The sequence below is a fragment of the Ochlerotatus camptorhynchus genome, unplaced genomic scaffold (assembly GCF_037179485.1).
Source record: "Ochlerotatus camptorhynchus isolate MF236.1 unplaced genomic scaffold, CSIRO-AGI_Acam_v1.1 ptg000257l, whole genome shotgun sequence".
Taxonomy (NCBI): Eukaryota; Metazoa; Arthropoda; class Insecta; order Diptera; family Culicidae; genus Ochlerotatus; species Ochlerotatus camptorhynchus.
The window spans coordinates 2,648,278-2,671,406 of record NW_027040747.1 but is presented as its reverse complement, the minus strand read 5'-3'; the positions used below and the strand labels follow the sequence as shown (position 1 = coordinate 2,671,406).

The 23,129-nt window shown below is 37.8% G+C and overlaps 1 protein-coding gene across 1 annotated transcript in view; it reads left to right on the top strand.

Annotated features, from left to right (window-relative positions):
- The first annotated feature begins 587 nt into the window (after positions 1–587).
- Positions 588–23,129, top strand: part of DAT (Sodium-dependent dopamine transporter) — a 110,757-nt gene continuing 88,215 nt past the window's right edge. Inside the window, exon 1 of the mRNA XM_065226638.1 lies at positions 588–1,289. Within this exon, the coding sequence (XP_065082710.1) occupies positions 1,217–1,289 (73 nt within the window). The 5' untranslated portion in view covers positions 588–1,216. The remainder of the gene's footprint in view (positions 1,290–23,129) is intronic.

Sequence of the window (23,129 nt, the reverse complement as noted above, 5' to 3'; positions counted from 1 at the left end):
GTTCATACTTTAACCAGAGGGCTTCAGTTTGATCATGTGTGAGGCTTCGTTAAAATCAACTGCTGTGCCAACTTAAAAGCCAACAAACTGTGACGTGCTACGACATTTCTGGTAGTAAATTTACCAAAAACCCATGATTTGGCCCTTGGGAATAGACGGAAAGGTCATTGCTGTTCCTCTGTGTAATAATAGTACGCGATATAAGACCGGCTATTTCCTGCAGCTAAAACTGCTTGCTCTCAACACTCACACATCCATCCTGTGCAACAGTTTTCCAACCAGATTTATGCCTCCCAGCATCTCCACCATCGAGAGCACGTGGTTTTACGCCATCAATCTGTCCTACAACAACACGCGGTGGCTTCTCCTACCGGCTGGGAAAGGTGGTGGAGTGAAAATTCGTTGAAAGCAAAATTATGACACAGGCGCGTCGTCGTTGGCTAGTCGGCCTGAACGTCGTCCTTTCATACCACATGCCTAATATGTTTCCCGCTTCTGAAGGATCAACTTCGGAGCCAGCATCCGGCCGTTGCAGCCTATAAAAGGACACGCGGTGCACAGATCCGTTGCCAGTTTTCCAAGGAACGTTGCCTAGTGCAGATCTCTCCAGGACCAAGACCAAGGAAGAAGTTTAAGTGGTACTATAATAATATAGTGTATTGTTAGAATCAATTCTGAAATCATAGCTTTTGGGTGTACACTTTTGCTTACTGATTGTGTGAATTAGACAAGGCAGCTCGGTGACAGAAACAGTGAACTTCCGGAAGTCGGAAATAGAGTGTTTCCTCCCTCCCCGCTTTAGTTCGTCTTGGTTGCCGTGTGAGTGCGTCTCGACCAGAGTTGGATATGCTGCACCTCCATCCAAGTGGATAATTGCACTTCCGACGGCTAATCCTTTGAACTAATTATGGCACTGCTGCCGTGTAATCAAGTGTAGATCCTGGACTTCCGAAGGTCTTTCTCGTAGCGTAAAATAAGTCGAACAAAATGCGTTCTTAGTGATTAGTTAAAATCAGTCATGTTCCTTTCGGTCACTTAGTCAAAAGTTTCCTTTTCCGATTCGATAAATTGCGGTTCGTAAGCAACAGGTGGTCTTGCGACGGCGGCGGCGACGGCTTGGTGTCAACGATAAGACCATCTTCGAAGCTACTCGGCGTACCAACTCCGTCAAACCGTAGCCAATTTTCATTCAAGAAGGACCCGGTCAGCGCCATTTATGTTCGAGCTGGATGACCCACGGGAAAAGCTGAGACTACTGGAGACTCCAGTGAAGCTGGTCGATAATCCAGGTTAGTGGAAATTCCGTTCATTTTAATTAAACATTATGCACCAGCGAAGAAGGTTGCCAGAATCTTAACGGAGGACCTCTTCAGCGTTCTCCCCGAGGGAGAGATAATCGGTGAAACTATTTCAATTGGTTCGGTGTGGTTTTTGCTTGGATTATGGTATTATGTTTCTACTGCTGTTGTTAACTCTAGGAAATGCGAGAATGAACGGTGGTGGGTGGAGAAAGCATGGGAGCCTCGCGGTTTGCAGTGTTTATTAGCTGATATAATTTATCGAGTGGTCGAGGATTACGTGGTTGCCGCTGGGGTTCGAAATTGAAACTAATTTGTTGGGTTGGGCCGAGGAGTTTACTCGAAAGTTTGTTGGGGGTGAATTCTTGAATGCAGGATGATATTTATGGGAAAATTCCATTGCAGGCAATTAGACAAGTGACTTCATCTGATTTGGAACATTGTAGGCACTGGCCTACTCCACCTATTGTGGACAGGGAAGACCATTTTCACCTCATCAATGGCAAATACCTTTTGTCTACATGGCCGATGAGACTAACTGAGAGGTTAATTCTAGTCAGTTGTATGGAGAAATTTCTAAAAACGTATGCTACTCAACGCTGAGTAACCTACGTTTTTAGTTATTTCTTACTACAACTGAGCAGAAGTGACTTCTAAGTTAATTTCATCGGCCGTGTATTATTGTTGATTGACCACTTTGTTCAAGATGTATTTTCTCTGAAATTCCTGATCTATTTATCTTGAGTTACAAAATCATAAATGATAAATCATAAATCATAAATCATATTAGGTTGAATTAAAAACACGAAACATTGCTCTTGGACTTGGGTTCTAGAAATTTCCAACTTGAATAAATATTTTTCTTATTTTTGTCTTTTCAAACCACATCTAGACTAGCTCATCGTCATTTGAATTAATAGAGATCTGGGACAATTTTTGAGATTTTGCATTAAATCATTAACCTGAGGGAAACTTCTAAAGATATTTTTTTTTGTTATTATACATCCCCTTGGATTTTTCAAACTATTCACAGAATTTTTAAGGATTTCTAAGTGGAAATCCATATTTGTTTTTACAACTTCAAAGGTAATTTTGTGGAGGACTTCAAACGAAATCTTAGAGTTTCTTCCAAGGTAATTCGGTTTTGTTTTCGGTCACCAAGGTTTCGACGTCCATTTTCATCACCTTTATTCCTTCCTTTGTTTCCTGGTTGCGGCTGTCCGACGATGAACGAACTGGTGCCTTTATCGTTCTGTTTTTCTCATCCTGCTTTTTGTCCACATCCGGTTGCTTTCCAAGCTGCTGCTGTTGTTTATGGGCCTTCCATTTGGGGCAGGAATTCATTCGGTGCCCCTCCGCCTTCCATATGAATAGAAAATATTCCCCGAAAAATTAAGCGAGGAGGGAATCTCCTTTTCCACGTCCATGTAAACACCTCGCACTCCTGTGAATATATCGAGGACCAATACTCCCGGAATTATTTGTCCCCGTTCCCCAGTTTTAATGGATATATTTTAAGACTTTTTCTGGAAGTTTCTTCTGAGTTCCACTGGAAGATTCCTGTAACTACTCCTTGGAGTTTTATCTCCAAAGTTCTCTGAACTTCTTGAAAACAAGAATCTTCTTAAAATTCCCCGCTATTATTTCTGAAATTAATAAATCTGCAATTCGCTTCTATAACGTTCACTTAGTTCTTGAAACAGCGATGAAGTTTACGGAACTTCTTGACAAATTTTTTGGATGTTTTTGATGTTCTAAGACTTTCTCTGAAGTTATCTGGTCTCCGCAGTTTTCCAGAATTTTCTTAACATTATTTTTTTAATTTTTTTTTGTCGATCTTGTTTTTCGTACTGAGTACCAATGATACCGACGCCAGGGAGGCAGCTCCCACACCTGGACCCTACATATCGACCCATCAACTCATGGACTGGAGACCACCGCTTTTAGTTCTATTCCGAAGGAAGGCACGATAAGAGATGTTATGCCTCAGAAAATCCCATGGGCGTCGACTTGGATTGAAACCAGGCCCTTTGGAGTGAGAGGTAGTCACGCTTACCACTACACCATCGACAAACCGACACGAATGACCATAGCAAAAACAATGACAATTTACAAAAACAAAAACAATAACAATTTGTGACCAAAGCACACTACTGACATCTGGCTCCGTGTTCGTGGGAAATAATTAGCTAAGTCATGAACTCGCATGCAAAAGCTATGAATTGATTCGTGTCTAATCTATTCTGGACAAATTATTTTTATCTAGATAAAAAATCCAATGGTTTTGACAGTTCAGATCACTGCACATTTAAATCAGCCGTTTACGATTTTCGGGCATAAGTCAGAATTAAGTGTCATGTCGGTTTGTCTGTGCCTACACCACCGGCGCTGTTAAATTTATTAACTTCCCTTAAGTTCTTTGAAACTACCTGACATTTTTGTAACTTCTTTAAGTCCCCGCAATTTAACTGAAATGAAAACGAAATAATAGATGTCGTTTTAAGATTTTCACTCAAGTCCTCAAAATTTTCCTGAAGCTCATGAAAACGCCCAAAAATTATGAAAACAAATTCATCATAATTTTAGGAATTATCCCAAATAGTGACTTTCTTGTTATAATGAATTTTCCTTATGTTATTGGGACTACCAAAGTTAATGTAATTGCCTTGAAGTTCCCGTAATTTTCCATAAATTTTAAAAAATTCTCGAAAGCTCACGGATCTCACCCAAAAAGCCGGGGTTCAATCCCCGTCGGCACCGCCGGCATTTTCTGAGACATAAAATCTCTGCTCACGCCTAGTCAAGCCGTTGGTCCCCAGTCCATGAGTTGATGGGTGGATAGGTAGGGTCCAGGTGTGGGAGCTGCGTCTGAAGTTTCCTAAACAGATTGTCTCATAATTCTCCATGATATTTCCTTCAATTTTCCTTAAAATAATGGAACTGCTCTGACGATATCTGATCGTCCTTGAAGTACTTCCCTGAATATAATAAAACTTTCTGAACATTTCCAAACTTTTCAGAACTTTACTGATCTGCGTTGAGGCTCCTGCTATTTTTGAAGATCTTGAATCTTGAAGATCTTTTTGAAGATCTGTCTTCCCTTAAAATCTGCTCAAAATTTTATGATGGTCATGTTTCTTTCCAAAATTTGAATGAAACTCTCGGGACTCTTCTGAGTTTCTCTGAACTTCTTTGAAGTTCCTGCAATTTCCTCGAAATTTATTGAGCTGCTCTTATAGGATCTAAGAGCCCAAGTAACCAAAAGTTCCGCATTCAACGATTAAAATCACTCTCAAGTTCCATAAAGTTCGAATACAGTCCCGACAGAACTTTCAAGTTCCATAAAGTTCAAATAAAGGTCCGACAGAACTATCAAGTTCCAAAAAGTTCAAATAGTGTTCTGACAGAACTTTCAAGTTCCATAAAGTTCAAATGAAGTTTTTATCAGTAACAAAATTTAATGTGCGTAAATATGAAATGATCAATGCCCCGAATAAATCATAATTCTTATATTTATGCAGTGCATCAACATTCTATCCAAACATACAAAAAATTAAAAAAGCAATTTCCTGGATTCAAACCCATGCATTCGGCATGCGATCTACGAACGCTAACCACTGCACCACAAATGTGTTGGAATACCATGCGGGCAAACACCAATTTAAAATTCATCAAGGTGTTGTGTTTCGTATTCAAGTCAGTCAGCTGGCACTGAAAACTCCAACAGTAGGCAGGACACCAGCTCACTTTATTATATCTCAGATGACGCAGCGGTTCGTGCTGGACTGCAGAAGGACTGGATTTAATCAAACAGCTCCAATTCTACTACTAATGCTGATTAATCAATACACATTAATACCTGCCTGCAGAAATAACTTTCATAAGAGTGCGAACTAAATATCGAATTGGTGTAGAGGACAAAAACCTTTTTTTAATTTATTTTCTAAAAGTTCCGTTCAAGTTCCGCCAGAAGCTGCTTAGAATGCTCTTCAATAATGATACCGGAACTTTCAAGTTCTTATAACGACTTAAAAATGAGGCTGCATAGAATTCTATAGACCACCTCCAACCAAGCTGCTTAAGCCACAAATAGCCTTTTATCAGAACTTTTGGTTGCTTGGGAGCATTCCTAAAGTACTGCCCTGACATAAATGGAACTCAGTATCAGCTCACACAGTTCCAATAGTAATGTCACTCGCCTCAATGTCTGTGCGCAAATGACATTGACATCGTAATGGGACCTATTTATATTAAAAGTTCTGCAGCATTTTTTTTTCTCATACAAGACAGTTAATCCCCCATCCCTCTCCAACTCCAATCTTTAGAAAAGTTATCGGTACTATTGAAACAATGCAACGGTTATACAAAATAGTTTGTTAATTGAGATAGAAGCAATATTTTCAACTTTTCCCAGGTGATATTCATATGGATTGCAATGTCATGCTTGCTACGAGTATCAGTGTATGAAGTGAAATTCAGTGCTGGAGCAATATCTAAAGTCAATTGACATTGTTGACAGCCCGTAGCACCATAGAGGTAACTCTAAGACTAGAAGGTCCCAAAATAACGTGCTCAACTTTTTGACTCAGCTCTGGTACTATCTTCGGTCCCAAGCTAATCGATTCACCCCTCGAAACATAGGAAAAACCAATAACCCCTCATTTTATCTGTCAAACTTTCATAGCGAATCAAAACAAACATTGTGTAGTACTAGAATTTCGACTAGAATGGGGTACGTTAATCGTTTGCTTGGGACCAATAGGCTAGTCAAGTAGTGAGCCAATTTTAAATCGTTAGTTTCGTATTGATTGTTGGTAGCACTGTCTCTGGACTTCTTTCCGGAATTTTCAATGAAGTTTTCTTAAGTTGTCTGGAGATCACTGGATGTGTGGATCTACTTTGAAATTCTCGGAACGTTTTTGGGTTCTCGAAATTTTCCTGAAGTTCATAGAACTGTTCTGAATTTATCGGAATATACTCTTGCGCTAAACAATTTCCCAGACTATTGGGAGTTTTCTGCAGTTCTCGGAACTTTTCAGAAGTTATCGGAATTGCCCATAAGATCTCAGTATTTCACCCAAAGATATCTAGACCTAGCTTCTCTGAGGTACCTGGAATCCACAATTTTCTATAAGTTTTCCCTACATCTCTGATGTTCTCTTAACTTTCCTGAAGTTCTCGGGATATTCCTGAAGTTCTTAGAACTTTTAGCATAGACTGTTAATCACTTAAATAACTATATTAGCTGTCTTATTCTATTTCCAAACCTACGACTAGATGTCTCCCTTCAGATAACGACTTGAGTGCGGTTTCCACACGTCTTAGGTACATGAGCAAATCGGCGATCATCCCTCTCCAACTGGGGACCCAACAAACAATTTGTGCTGATTAAGAGCTGAATAAGCTATTTTTTAGCTGAAGAAGCATATTTTTGCCTGAATAAGCTCTTATTCCGCTTCCAATGTTTGCTGGGGAGTTTGGTAAAAGAGATGATCAACCCGATTCGTACCTTCCTACCTAGGTGAATTTACTCATCGCTGAGTTCCTGCAATTTATGCGATTTAAGAGTAAACTAAACTCAAATTCGAGCGTTCTCATTGGCCGTACGCATCTGGCACAAGCTTAAGGTGGTTCGCTGTGAGATCCTTATTCTCGCTACCACTTCGAAACTTTAAGTGCACAAATATCAGCTTCCACGACACGTACTACAATGAAACTGTTACTCTACGTTTGCTGCGCTGCAGCATACATGCAGTAGCAATTTCAGGTGAAATGGAACTCTAATTTCCGAGATGTGTGCAATTGAAAATTCGAGGTGGAAATGCATTTATAGCCTACGTGGTTAGCAAGTGAAGAATCATAACATTTCGCCAGGTAAAAAGGTTGTGAAAAAATTGTTGTGGATCATTTTTCCATTTAATCTTTCCGCAGTTCACAGTTCACGTGAAGTTTACACCTCCGGTGAAGCGAAAATATTACAGACATGCTCTTTATTGAAACGTCTGGAAACTGGAAAATGTTCCACAAACATTTTTTCACAACCTTTTTCGCTAGCGAAATTTCATGATTTTTCGCGTGCTTCAAATTTCGTTTCGCCTCGATCTGTATACTAGGCTTAAGCGAAAAAGATGCGATCCACAACATTCGATTTCGGTGGATCGTAGGGAAGAGCGCTACTTCGTCGTAATCGCTCATTTCCGTTCTATCGAGCAGAAATCATCAATAATATCAATGATTTCACAATGCACAAAACAATAATACCGGAGACGAGCCAGCAAACGGCTGAAAGTCTCCTTAATAAAGATATAAAAAAAAAAACAATAATACGTTTGTTCCGATGCGTTCGTTCATTAGCTACAACATAAATCCTATTAGAGCGCATTGTATGCATATTTACGCTCGTTGTTCTCAAAACAAAAGAAGCGCTCCTAGCGCATCCCCTTTTTCTCCGTTTATCCGCAGGACGAAGAAAATCTAATGGCGTTTCAAAGCGTTTGGACGGAATTGAAACGCGTAGGACGAATTTAGAAGCAAGAAGCAGTGTTAGATTTTTAATAATATCTCAACATTGTTTGACTCTTTATCAAATCCAACGGTACGTATGGAAAGGTGGATAAATTTAGAAGTTATCTTTGATGAAAACATTCCGTGTTTTGTTCAAACCCTTTCCAAAAAGCGTGGTAAAGTGCGCGATGTCCTTAGTAGGACGGAAATTAGATCAAAAACCCTATCTGTTTACAGTTCCAAGCGAAGTGAAATATTTGCGAGTTGCGTTTTTCACGCATTTTGTATGGGTTGATGCATATATTATGTCACGCTCTAAGGGGGAAGAGGGGTCTAAGATTTTGTGACAAGCAATGCATTAGATATAGAAAAAACGTCACGATAGGGGGGAGGGGGTAATTTTTTGCTCGATTCAGGCCTTTATAAGAAAATTCTATTACAGAGAACCGTATTATTTAATTTGATTTCTTCGCAGTCAGTCCCTTCGTTTGTGCGTATAGATTTTTTCGGTCAAAACTCACAACGATTTTTTGTGCTGTCCAAATTATTAAGATTGAAGTGTAAACAGCCTGAAGACATTGACTAGTGCTAATTTTACATAAGTTTCAAAACCGAATTGATCACAATCTGAATAACGACGATGAAACATTTTGTTCTTTCAATTCTATTACCTTGTGAACAAGTTCCCCATTGTCTTTACGTGTTGTAGGCCTTATTTTACCGCTGGGTGTTACCATCGAAAACATGGTTGCTTACCAGGCCCTTGGGTTAAACCTTTCCGTGCAATGATCCTTAGGCACTCTGGTCCTGGGAAGGGACTTGACAATCAGGTAGCGATTTCGAGCCAATTAGCTGTCAAATCCAAGCCAGTTTCTGATTGGTCGATTTGACAGTAGCAATCGTGGAATAAAAAGGACTGAAGCGAACCCCACACGTATCAATATATTGACGCGAAGGGGAATTATTGACAATAATATTAATGATGTGATGACATAAATATTGTCAATACCGATGTATTGACGTCAATATAGAATGTATTGACTATACTGTTATTGTCAATAAAAGCAATCGTGTAGGGTCCACTTGAGGGATCGCATCACTCTGGCTGGCAGTGATGCCGGAATCAAAGTAGACGTCAATGGCGTTGTTAACTGTTTATATTTGCGAAAGGAAAAAATGCAAGCTCGTTTATACAGATGATCTTAAGCTATACGTCATAGTTCACTCGATCGAGGATTGTCATCGTCTTCAAGCTCTGCTATTTGCGGATTTATGCCGTCGCAATAAGCTCATCATCAGCGTTCCAAAGTGTGCAGTGATGACGTTTCACCGCTCTAAGAGTTCAATCCTTTACGACTACTGCATTGACAATGTAACGCTTCGCAGAGTAGAACGTATGACTGATCTTGGTGTTCTTTTGGACTCAAAGTTGACCTTCAATCTTCACTATTCCTCGATCATCTCTAAAGCGAATCGTCAACTGGGATTTATTTCGAAGATTGCACGAGATTTCAAAGACCCTCACTGCTTGAAGGCTGATTGCTCTTTAGTTCGGCCCATACTTGAGAATGCATCTGTGATTTGGTCTCCATATGAGCTAGTGTGGAATCTCCGAATAGAACGTGTTCAGAAAAAAAAATTGAGGTTGGTTTTGCGCAGCCTGCAATGGCGCGATCCAATAAACTTACCACCTTACGCAGACCGATGCATGCTATTTGACCTGGACACATTGGAAAACAGAATAAAAATGCAACAAGCCTTATTTGTAGCGAAACTTTTAAATGGCGATGTGGACTGCCCTCAACTGCTTTCACCATTAAACCATAGAGGTAACTCTAAGACCAGAAGGTCCCGAATAAACGAGATTTAACTTTTTGGCTCAGCCCTAGTACTATCTTCGGTCCCAAGCTAATCGATTCACCCCTCGAAACATAGGAAAATCCACTAACCCCTCATTTTATCTGTCAAACTTCCATAGCGAATCAAAACAAACATTGCGTAGTACTAGAATTTCGACTAGAATGGGGTACGTTAATCGTTTGCTTGGGACCAATAGGCTAGTCAAGTAGTGAGCCAATTTCAAATCGTTAGTTTCGTATTGATTGTTGATTAAACTTCCGTGTTCCTTAAAGGATGTTGTGGCAATCATCCTTACTACAACCAAGATTCCATCGGACTGCATTTATGGATACCATGAGCCAATGTCTACGATGATTCGGGCATTCTCCGCTGTGGAAGAAGCATTTGCATTCGGAGAAACATCGAACCAATTTCGAAACCGATTGAGAAGATTGTGATTATTTTTGTAATCTGTTTATCTGTTGCTTTTTTGTATATTACCTAAGTTTTATTCATTAAGACAACTACTGTCAGATGAATTACAATAAATAAATAAATAAATCATTGGTCAACTCCGTCAAAAACCACGCACAACATTCCGAAGGGCATTCTTCAAAAACATTAAGAAGAGTAAGAAACTCGATTGTCCCGGCTCTGGTCCAACGGGGGGACATGCTCGTAGTCAAATTTGACGTTTGTTTTATCATCCTTGGAAACACACCCCGATTTTCCTCTTAGCGGTTTGTCATATAATTTTCCAAGCCCTCGATTTGACGGATGCGGCATCTTTCTGACTTCTTTTCTGTTTCGTTAAAGGACGTTCAGACTACATAACTTAGACTTATAAACATTTTATAGCGCTATTTCGATGGTGGTTTCTGTGTTGCAATTATTTGACAACTGTTATAACATGTTATAACTGCTCAGTCCGGCCAGCGTTTTACCGTCTTTTCCTTGGCTTGGATAATCTAAGGTCCAGCTTTCGATCAACAGTTTCCGGTTATCAGGCAAATGTTAATATATAACCTCTTCACCGAACTTCCGGATGGCATCTTTCATCTACATCTTTCATTTCCGCCAATTTCCTGAGTGGCAGATTGGGTAAGGTGATCCAATTGCGCACGATCTGTTTGCACTTTTCCTAGGAAGTGCCACGAATTTTGATGATTTTGGCACTTTCGGCACACAGATTATATTGATTAGTGACCAATCCACTTGAGAATTCCATCACCAAGCAGCACTAGTAATATGCAACTTTATTTCTAATTGAGTGCTCAACTCGATCGAAGGTTGCTGTTTCAGCAGAGTTGATCGGATGAACCACCGAAGTCCAAATTCACATACTATCAGAATTCCAAAAAAACAGATCATTGGAGCACTACACCACCGGCGCCGCTGAACCCACCATATCCAGCAAGGTTTCACTTTGTAGTCGGGCGCTCACAACCTGGCGAGGCTTCAAACAATCGACTATTCACGGTTCGCAGCTTGGACTGGTTGTTTGAACTGCGGTCTATTAAAACAGGTTTCTATCGAATTTTAACGGTGGAACCACCGATACAATTGACCTCATTGTTGATGAATTGATTGTTCCTGTCAAGGGAAACAAAAGGCTTAAGTGTAGTATAAACAATTGATTTTTTAAATATAATTTGATATTTTTAAATGGACTGGAATGAAATGATACTACATTCACCCTGGTCACTCACTTTTCCTACACGCAAATCAAATGGCATGTGCAATGTACATTAGGGTGCTTAATTTTTAATAGAGTGATACATTTCTTATGGCCACCCTCCAGTTCGATACATAGCCCCAAAATATGAGCCTGCCCAAGTAACATTTCAAGTTTTATCAAGGTTTTAAAGCATTCTACAAGTCTAATTCATGGTCTACAGAACCATAATAAAACTTAAATTGTTACTTGGGTGTGCAAAAATGGTAAAGGTTGATGAAGGTTTAAAGGTCGCGCAATTGGTTTGAAATTTGTATGGGAATTGCTTTGGAAGAATTTTTAAAATCGCTTATATTGCCCTAAGTTTGGTTCTGCCGGTCAAAATGTTTGAAAAGATTTAGTATGTTGTTTATATGACAGTGACCAAAAAGCCTGTTGTTGTTACAATCAGTTTTACAGCATTTCAAGAAAGATAGAAATGCGAAAAAAAAATACAAAATAGAGTACATAGACAGATGAAAATATGAAATATGAAAAACACGTATCAAATATTTTTTATCGTTTGGACAACAACAACCAACATTAGAGCAATGTAAGTGAAACTCAATAATACACATAGTAATTCACCGAAATCTCCATGCAAAATTCAATCTATTGGCACGACCTCTAAGCCGTCATCAATCTTTACCAATGTTTTCAAATCCTCATATTTTGGAGTATTGAATCGAATTGGCCACCCTTATTTGAAATTGTAACTGTTCGTTTGTCTCGGCAAGTTCAGTAGCAAAAGACCCTTCGAGCCGGGTCTCAGGATCGGCTTACTACTTGGTAATCACGAGGAGCTTCGTGGACAAGATTTGCAGCGTACGGTCATCTGACTAGAGATACTGTGTATTGCGAATTTACTGATTGAAAGATTTACTTTGACTTTGAGGGTTTTTATTTAACAAATTAGTGGTGGGATTGGGTTAGATTTCTGTAGTATATTTTTCTGTTTGTGGGTGTGGGAGAAATTAACTGTGTTCTTGGGTACGTACCACTGCTTATGTTGACGATATGGCGACATCCTGCGAGCGCTCGCTGCTGCTGCTGCTACTGCTGCTGACGACGAGCTGGCAAGCTGGTTCCCAAAACGGTGGGTAGTTACCGTTTAACCGCACGGTTTTTTGGCGGGGTTTGTCAATTGTGTGTGGCTGTGTAAGCCTTTCAGGCGTCTTCCCTCGTTGATGGAGATTGATACGGCCCAGGACGATACCGGAGTGACAGTGTCAAGATGGGAATGCTCCTTTACGATTAGGCATTTCGTCCCCGAGCTACGGGCGGCTGACCCAGAGGTTGGAATTGGTCCTTTGCGGTTAGACGTAGCAAACTGAGGTCTACTACACCGGATCGTGTGCACCTGGTCGAGCATCTGACTAGACAAAATGGCGACTTTCAACTGAATTTACAGTATACAAAAGGTCCTGTGAGGGTAATAGGAGGTATTAGAGGTACTGATGTTCTAGTCATTAGTAGTGAGCTAGATTTAGTTAGATTTTAAGCGTAGGATAGGTCATTAGCGTACCTGACGAATCCGTGGTCCTCTCCCTTTTTAGCTGGATACTCATTTAAAATTGTGGAGGACACTTTATAATTTGGCTCTTGTGCAGACGAACGCTTGTAACTTTATGTTTCAAACCCCAGTGCTTTGGGGGAAGCCAATATTTTCGAAAAGTTAGCTAATATTAATTAAAAAATTATTTGAAAAGCCTTCCAACGACTGAATTACAAAATCTGTTCATGTGGTAAGCATTACAAATTCTGCATTTATTCTTTATATAAATATGTAATATCATCTTACATTTCCCGGTTGGGTGTAGCAGCCACTCTTCCTCACGGGTCTAACGTAACATGAAGATATTTACCTTAAATGTTGTGTAAATAATCGGTTTTTCTTCTTGAACTACAACAATTGCTCGATTATTTTGCCAAAATAACATATTGGGGTTTGTCCTTGTGCCATCGTTCGTAAATTATTTCATACCACTTGTTGTTATGGATATTTTCGCTTGTTCCATCGATACAGTTGCTTAATTGCACAAATATTTACCTCAACTCAGTTTTAGCATAGCATGGGCTTGGCGTGCCAAATGGAACGTTAGGCCTGTTTAGCTGTTAATTGAAATCTTTCTAAAGATGTATTTTACAGAACCAATCACGTTTCAGCTGTCAAATATTTTCTAAACACAAATTAACAAGCTCGCCGCTATTGAGCTCTCCAAGCAGGATAGCAGATCTCCCGAGCACTGATAGTGCAGCGTGTAAACTCATAAAATTTCGACAATTCTAAGAGCAATACAGATGCATTTTTTATGCAATGCATATTAAAATGGTTCAAAATACATGTTTTGTTGCACCATGTTCAACCGGTTCCAAATTACAGACCTGTCATGGTTACTTAAAATATGAATAATTCATTATTTCGCTCAACCAACGTCAATCGATTTTAAATCAGGTCCTGACCATCATTGGCGTAGAATTTTGCTTATTTTACTAAACTATGATTATATAAAAACTCGCGAAGATGCTATTCAATCAAATTGCGTCAAGGCAACTTGGTTTTGGGTATATTTTTGCAGTGACCATTATTATTATTATTAAATCTTTATTTTAGTTTTTTGTGACCAATAATATGACATTGAGGCTAACTATAAATTTAAAGATGAAACAGTAACTATTTGGGGGAGCCCTAAAACCTTACTAATGTGAACAAACAACGATCGTTTGTTCATGCTTTATGTAATGAAATCACATAGCGTCCGGATCACCTAAATTTAAGCATCTCAAACTTATATTAGGTATATGTAGGAATTTCCATCTCTTCGTTAAAATTTATGCCCGGCATTCAGCTGTTAGAGTGCTAATTCTTGACAATATAGCTAAATCACCAAGGCAAGGATGAGAGAGAAAGAATCCCAAGTAACAATCTAAATGCTTGGAAGATTTATTCTTATTTTATCATTGTTTTATCATAGCATCCCTTCCAGCCTGAGGGTGTATTACGGTTTTGTGTGCTTGTCATAAAATCAGGCCGTCAAGTCGTCTATAAAACTGTTTTATGACTACTAAATTAAAACTCAGACTTCATAGTTTTAACGGTAGCTGTAAGGTGGTTCTGCATCACTACTTATAACTGAAGAATAAAACCAAAACAAAACATACAATTATGTTTTATGGTACACTTTTTATGACCGATATAAAACTTGAAGCAGTCTTAGACCTTCATTAAAGCTTCATTACAACTATCACCTTTATCAGAGGCCTAAGATTCACAGATAAGAAATATACTGCTACAACAAAAAATACTCTGAAATTTTTTGTCATTATAAAAAACAAATCTATTCAGATATATGAAATGAAAACCCCTTCAGTGCTTCTGAACACGATGAAGATGAGACGATCGACAATATGAAACTCCTGGAGGAACTACAGTTATACGATCCCTACATAAGGCACAGTGCGGTGAAGGAGCTCGTAAAAATATTGAACAAGCGGCTTTCCGATACACTTCCGAAAGATCCACGAACCCTTCTTAAAGCAACACCGACAGTTTCACTAAATCCGTTTGGAGATGGCCAGTATTGACATCACGTCTTTAAACCTTGTATTGAAAAAGCTTTTAGTGGATCCAATAAGCATTTCTTACATCTTGATTACAAGCGAAAATAGGAGGATCGCTTGGAATGTTGACTTTTTGACAGGTGGTCATGGTTTTTGTTTTGTTTTGATTCGCTGTACCGAATAAAACCAGCAAGCTAGTTATATAGCTTAAATATAACTTAACGCTCTCAATTTGGACTACGAAATGCTAAGATACAACCATTAGGTTTATGTTATGCTATAGAATTCCAATCTAGGGGAATATGTTATATTGAGGTATTTTTAAGGAGTAGCAAGTTATAACGAAAAAAAATGTCGCCGTATGAACAAATTTCACACAGTATGAATAATTACGCTTTAATTGATAGGCAATAAAACACTTTCATACATCTATGTATAATTAAATAATATGTGACACTGGTTATTGCTCAACAGTAGTAACAGTTTTGTACTAAATAGATAATCTTTGAATGACTCTTTAATGCATGGTGCTAATGCAGACAAATTAAAAATATCCCTATATTTTAGTATTCATACGGCGCACTAAATTTATGCTCCTATTTGGTATAATAATCACCATAAATATTGCACGGCATGCTGTGAAGCATATACAGATTGGTTTAAAATTATAATAAAGTCGTCTTATTTTCAATGTACAATAATATCAGCCATTATTACCAACTGACAAGGATCATGATTTCACATCAAACATCGAAAGAATAAAACCACAATAAAATATTTCTCAATATTAACTATCATCCAAAAACCCCAACTTAAAACCTTCAAAGTTGTCAAAATGTTTTGCGTATCATGTTTTATCAACTTCTTCAGGAGCGATTTATGCGGTTGTAATATAGTTTTATGGTAGTCATTAGAAGGCTGTTAAAACTTTCTGACCTGGAGGAGGTTTTATGTTTTCATTTTTAACAATCACGTCTAGAGTGTGATAAAACTGACATAAATCCTATGCTCCTAAAGTAGTTCGCATATCAAGTTTTAATGACTGCATTAAAACTGGGCCAATTGGCCATGACATGGTTGTATTGCGGTTCTCAGGAGATTGTTAAAGCAATGTGGTCGTCAGTGAAGGTTTTATAATTTGGTTATATCAACTGCTATAAAACTTAAATAAAACAAAAATTGTTGCTTGGGATGTTCACATGTCCATAAAATCTAAATTCATCATTCAAGATTCCATCAGATTCAAATAGTTGGAAAACTTTTGAATACTTCCTGAACAACCTACAGTCTTGAAAGAATACTTGAATTTTTAAACAATTTGATATACTCAGAACTTGATCAACCTGGAGTCTTGGAAAAATATCTGGAGAACATTACTAATATCTTCGTCTATATGAAGATCTTTTGAATATTTTCTGCTGTCTAGGAAGGATGTATGTCTCAAAGAATATCCTGTAACTTATGAAACGTTTCCTGAACATCTAAAAAACTCGCTTAAGTTTTACAAAATTTCCTCAACTTCTACGAAGTTTCCTGAATTTATTCCATATTTTTCCATCTTTCTTAATTCTACGAAGATCTCTGAACATCTTTGCACTTGCGAAATGATACCTAAGACATCTACAAATATTCTTGAACATCTAGAAACTTCATTAAAATTTAACGAAGTTCTCAAAACCTCCATGGGCCTTTTTTGAAGTAAGATCTCTGACAAACTGCAATGAAGTTCCCTAAGCTGAAGCGAGGTTTCCTGAAGTCAAAAAAAAAATCTAGGGCTGGATAATTTTGGAGGGGGCCTGGCCCCCTTGGCACCCCCATTAGCTACGCCAATGCTGATCATTCTCCCAAAATGTGTGCTCATTTGGATGCGAACTCAAACTGAACTGACCCTTTGAAGTTTATATGGGAATTAATATGGGAAAAGTGAGCTTTTTGTTCTCATTGTCCTTTCCCAGATTGATTTACGGAAAAGTTTTCTATCTGAACCTGTTAAATTTTCCCAGCTACAACTTTGTTGAATACAACAGTTTTAAATTGAATTTCAAGAAAATTAGTTATTATTTGCGCCGCCGATTAATTTGAGATTCATTCTCTCAAATTCGCTAAAACGTACACGCTAAGATCAGAAAAGCCATACACAGATTAAGTTTACCCCGATTGAATGCATTGGCGTAGCTAGAAAATTTATCTGGATGGGGCCTAGGGGGGACCTGTTGATTTTATTTTTTTATTTTGTTAAACTACGGTTAAATAAAAATTCGCGAAGATGAACAAGCAATGATCCTTTGTTCTTATTTTTTTTTTAAATGAAATCACATAGCGTCCGGATGTCATAAATTTAAGCATCTCAAACTTAAGAAAATTCTCAGAGTTAGGTAATTCCATGAATTTTGAAACTAGTTTTTTTTTTAGAATCTAAACATTTTATCATCAGTTAAATCTCAGACATAGAAACCAAAAATTAAATTCTAGGAGTTTGAATTTGAAATATGGTTAAAATGCACACAGAATAAATTTCATCAATTTAGAACTTAAACATGTTAAGATTTAAAAATTTTGAAAAATATTGAAAAGTCTGGATACAATTAGTCATGATTCTGATATGCGAAAAGAAAAGAAAGTAATAAAGCATTTATTCAGAACATTTTTTATTCGATGCATTAGATGTTTCGTTAATTTTTAGGAAAAAATTTGTAATCTTAAATTTGAAAATACCTAAATGGGGTGAACTTGATCAACCCCTCAAATGGCTCCCTAGTGCATATCTAGTAATTGTTTCTATTATATACGGGTTCTCTGAATTCGCATCAGATGCTAAAACCCTTATGTGAAAAGTGTTTTCAGTAGAAACGCCAAAAAAGATGACTTAAAAGCACAGTTGTGCCTAAATGTAGGCAATTTCATAAAAAATTTAGAATTCATTGACACCTAGTTTAGTAAAACTAGTAACACTGGAATAAGAGACCAGCGGAGACACTGTTATGATTCCAATCGAACTGTCAAAAGCGGTTCCAATCTGCAATGTTTACAAATGGCTTGCTTCAATTAGGGAGGAGTATTAAAATAGTTTATCAATCACTCATGAACTCGCTCGTCGGTGCATTGGCAAAGTCACTCGCAAGCATTTACAAATGCAAGTGATGCCAGAATTGCTTTGATGTTTATCTTTTTGCCAAATTCATGTGTTTTTCTCCGCTGGTCTCTTATTCCAGTGTTTTTAAATAAAACATGATACTTGAATGGTAATGACATCAATCGTTGCAGTCCTATGATTGTTTGTTTGGATGTTGATATTATATGCTATTTAACGTCAACTTTATAAAATTAAAATGTATGCAATATTTTTTTTTGTTAGGAAAAACACATCAAGGAGTTTCATAATGATAAACTTTTAATATTTCTCTTGATATCTATCACCGGCCATGTTATACGTGACAATTAAAAGTGCAACGCATTATGATCAATTTCCTCCGGATTACGGTAATTCCTGAACAACCTACAGCCTTGAAAGAACATTGATTTTTTAAACAGTTGGAGATCCTCAGAACTTGATCAACCTGAAGTCTGGGAAAAATATCCAGAGAACTATACTAATATCTGTGTCTATATGAAAATCCTTTGAATATTTCCTGCTGTCTAGTATGGATGTCTACAAGAATATCCTGTAACTTATGCAACATTTTCTGAACATCTACAAAACTCCCTTAAGTTTTACTTAATTTCCTTAACTTCTATAAAGTTCCCTGAATTTATTCCAAACTCCATATTTTGTCAATCTCTCTTAATTCTACTAGGATCTCTGAACATCTTAGCACTTCTGGAAAGGCACCTATCATCTACAAATATTCTTGTACATCTGAATAGTTCATTGAAATCTAACGAAGCTCTCAAAGCCCCCAAGAAGTTCATGGAGCTTTTTCGAATTAAGATATCTGGAAAACTGTAACGAAGTTCCCTATACTGAAACGAGAATCCCAGAAGTTCGTAGAAGTTGATTGAACTATCTTTAGATCTTCCACAAAATTCCCTGAACTTTTTCAAAATTCCTTACACTTATATGAAGTTTTACGCTACTAAATTCGCAAAACTTTTACAAAGTTTGCTGTACTTCTACGTTTCTAGATGATTTTCCACGAAGTTCTACGAACGATTTTTTTTACATTTGTACGTAATTTCCACAAGTATTCCAAGACTATGAGGCTTCAAAAAAGTGCCCTGAAATTATATAGATACTCCCGATCAATAATGAGATTTACTGAAATACAATAATGTTAACTTCTACGAAGCTTTTCAAACTTAAATAAATTTTCCACTTCTACGCAGTTTCAGAACATTTCCAAGTTCCTTGTTACTACGAACTTTTCTGTAGATTTATGAAGTTCCCAAAATTCATAATAAGTTTCCTAAATTTGTACGATGTTCTCTGAACTTTTTAGAAGTCCTTGAAGTTTTACGAGGTTCTTAGAAGTTAAGGGAAAATTCCTGGGCTCATTACAAATTTGTAGAGCCGGTAGACGTCTTATTATGCCATCAAATATCGATATAATATAATTTATCACAGATGCGTCGCGCGCCTCATTTGTCTACCTGTGCACCAAACTTTGTTCGTTATAGTTTACCACCGCATATTAGTTTTTGTTTTTGCTCCAGGAATTCGAGGGACATATTCTCAATTACTATATTAATCACTACCTAACGTAACATTTGAAGGGCCTATCATCTTGTGTAAACAAAACTTGTAAGGCCCTTTTCGCGCTAACAGAATTAGGAGGAATTGCAAAACTTAACTAATTCAAGCATTGATCGATTCTCTTCGTTTACTTTCTCTTTCGTTAATAACTTGAGCACATAACCATTTGTTGTTGTGTTTGTCGTATTAGATGCTAGATAAAAGCTTATTTTATCGATCTGTGTACTGAAAATACCTGTGAATGTCTTTACATGGCCGTGGAGATACAAAGAGAAAGTCGACGGTGAGAATCTGTCAATGTTACTTAGCACCTAATGCAATGTTCAGCTTGAATTCTCGTTTTTATCACAAGGCAAACTCTTTCGACTGAAATATCCGTCAAACACTTCCAAAAACATTTTTTTATACAAAACAGTGTCAAAATCTAGAGAAAATTCATAGTCCCCTGGGTAGCAAATTCTCGCGTAATATTTGAAAAGGGCCTATTCTCATTGATCGATTCTCTTCATCGACTTTCTCTTTGGTTTACCACGGCAACATAAAAGAATTCCTCTCTATGCTCGCAGCACAGTTCGACAGAAGATGATGTCAGATTGCGTCTGAAACAACATGCTCATTGGGGAATTCATTTGCAGTCGGATTATTCACGAAAATCGATTAAAAGAATCGATCAATGATAGGCCCTTTTCTCGTGTTGCGCGAAAATTAATCAACTCTTTATTCATCAGAACAACACTATCAGAATGAACCAGGGGAAGCTCATAAGTTTTGACAGGCGCACCGGCGTAACTATCGGTAATTGAAAGATTCACAACTTGCTTTTGCGCTCTCTTTCTCCATTACTCTCTTTGTCTGCAATCAGATATACAAGTGCACAGCGAGAAATGCACGCTTTAGGCACCCATACATCACAAAATTCTTCTAATTTAAACTCACACATTCAAACCGGTCTGCAAGTATGATAACGTCCAAAACGTATCAGACTGCTGTTTCCATGTTGCTCCCGTTTGACGTGTGACTGCTGAAGGTTTCAATTACAACTAGTGGTGCAAACCGCCATGTCTTGTAGAAAATTTGTGGTATGTTTCAAGAGGGGATAGAAGGTCTGCTTGGCTTACATCAGGCATTTGACCATTCACAAACTTGCCACCTGCCACCCAAAAAAGCTCGCTTTTAGGTGCACTATTTAACGAGTTTTGTCATGGTAGTGTTATCGACATGCCAAGAAATCAATGCAAAAGGCAATACAACTACATTCTTGTTCAACTCTGGAAGCTATTATTCAACGTTTGATCAACTCAGGTGTTTTATAAGAGCTCTCAATTGTTTGTTGGGTGTTCTATAACTGTGGATTGAAATTTTATGCAGAATTAGAGTCATCGGATACCATGGATACAGTCGAACGTATATCTCCACCGTTTCTTGAGTAAATGTTTCAAAATTTTCCGGGTAAATTTTAAAACCACTAGCTAGTGTCTCCAATATAACTTTAAGCCGGTAGATCAAATTAAAATCAAAACCTGTTATTTGAGCAGGGGTTTCCGGATCAGCAAATAATCTTAGACTAGTGTTGCCATCCGAATTTCCAAAGCCTGGTTTTGGAAAATCCACAAGGAGTCCCAATTTCTTTCTGAAATTTTGTTGAATGTATTCTTTTCTTTCTTTGTCAACTTGCTTTGCATTCTCAAGTTAATCGCTATTTTTGAACGGCAACTTGTAAGAAAGATTTAAAATTGTCTCGAAAATACGAATCCTGGCATGAAAAATGGATACTCCGAATTTAAGAGAGTCTGTGTTGATTTCCTATTTAACACCAATGTTATTGAATTCCTTTGAACTTGCGCCACATACATAACATTTCATCGTTGATGTAGTTTCAGCTGCTGCATTACACACTTTCCCATCAAGCATAGTGAGCATAAAAGTATGTCTAATAGTGAACTGCTTGCCATTTAATGTAACTTTTGTTGACCGTAGCAAATTAATTGCATTTTTAATATATCTGATCTCTTCATTAATTACCTCAGATGATACCTTGATAAACCTAATGCGGATTGGGCGACAGTAGCGAGATAAAGATGGAGTTGGGTTTTGCCAAACTATATTTCCATTGGATCCACAAACTATTCTCAACTTTGGAACACACTCGTATCAGAATCCATATTCATACGCACCTGATGGTATTTTGAAACAAGAAAAATATACCTGAAAGGCCTTGACCGCCTTGAATGCCATATAATGAATGAAAATGTCACTAACTGGATTTGTGTACTTTATTTGACGCCATCTTCATTTTCCAATTTCTCGGAAGATCGCAAATAATCGCAGCTGATTTTATGCTTTAATCGTCTATACAAATGTACACATAATGCCTCACATAAGTCAACTTTTTATCGCGATACATTTATTTTACAGTTTAAATAGCACTTTTTCATAAACTGCTTCTACGAAGTCAAAACTAAGTGAAATCAGCTGATGTCATGTGGAATAAATATTTCAATACCTGCTTGATCACTATCCATTTTTGCAAATTAATGTGATTATCCCAACAACAAGTAGAGACACGAAAACAATAGCACCGCGGAACGATTTTTTGTTCTAACAAACCAACACGATTCAACAACAGGCAAGTTTGAACTGATGCCACAATGCGGTCAGTTTAGAAAAAGAAATAATGATTACAGGGCATTGTTACCCTAACTCTGAAGTATACAATGCATGCATTCAGAATCTGTTTTGGCTTATTTTGAGAAATCGACTTCTGGCCAGCTAGCGTAGAACAAATACCCCTCCGTGCGACGTAATTGAACATCTTTGGCGCGGATTTGGCACCCTAAGCACCGATCAACCAATTGAGTGGCGTGGATATTGCGGATCTAAAATCGGCGGTTTTGTAACAACCCTGCACCTGTAATTTCTGATTGTAATATACCTAGCTCCTTTAATTTTCTACTGATACGCTTTTTTGTTGAACAAAAAGTTCAATCCCAAAATGAAACATTAGAAACGCCCTTTACACCAACTTGTTGATCCAGCTGAACCACTTCACGAGAACACACTTGAGTTAATAAATTACGTTTTCGATTTCATTATTGTTAGGGCTTACACCAACAAAAGACGATTTGGGAAATCAAAAACAGGTTTCCTTTTTATTCTTTATCATCCATACTCGCAGGAATATCGAAGAATAGCAACAGTAACCCACAGAAATATATACATTTTATTTTCATTTATATTCTTTTCTCTGCGCCTTAAGCCCCAAGACCTATTCAATCTCTTCCAGTAACTGCTAGGGTCAAATGCTTGACCACTCACACCGTAAGAGCAGCATCGCGAAATATGTTGCATCCACACACCCGTTCTCTCTGTTTCTTCTAAACTACAAACGCTCTTGCAGTCGCAGCGCGGTTCGCCTAACAGAGCCCAACCAAGGCACAGAGGTGGGGAAGTTGTTTATGTTTTCACTTTCAGGTTGCTGCTAATCCGGGCCGAGAACTTCGAACAGCGGGGATGCTGGGGCTTG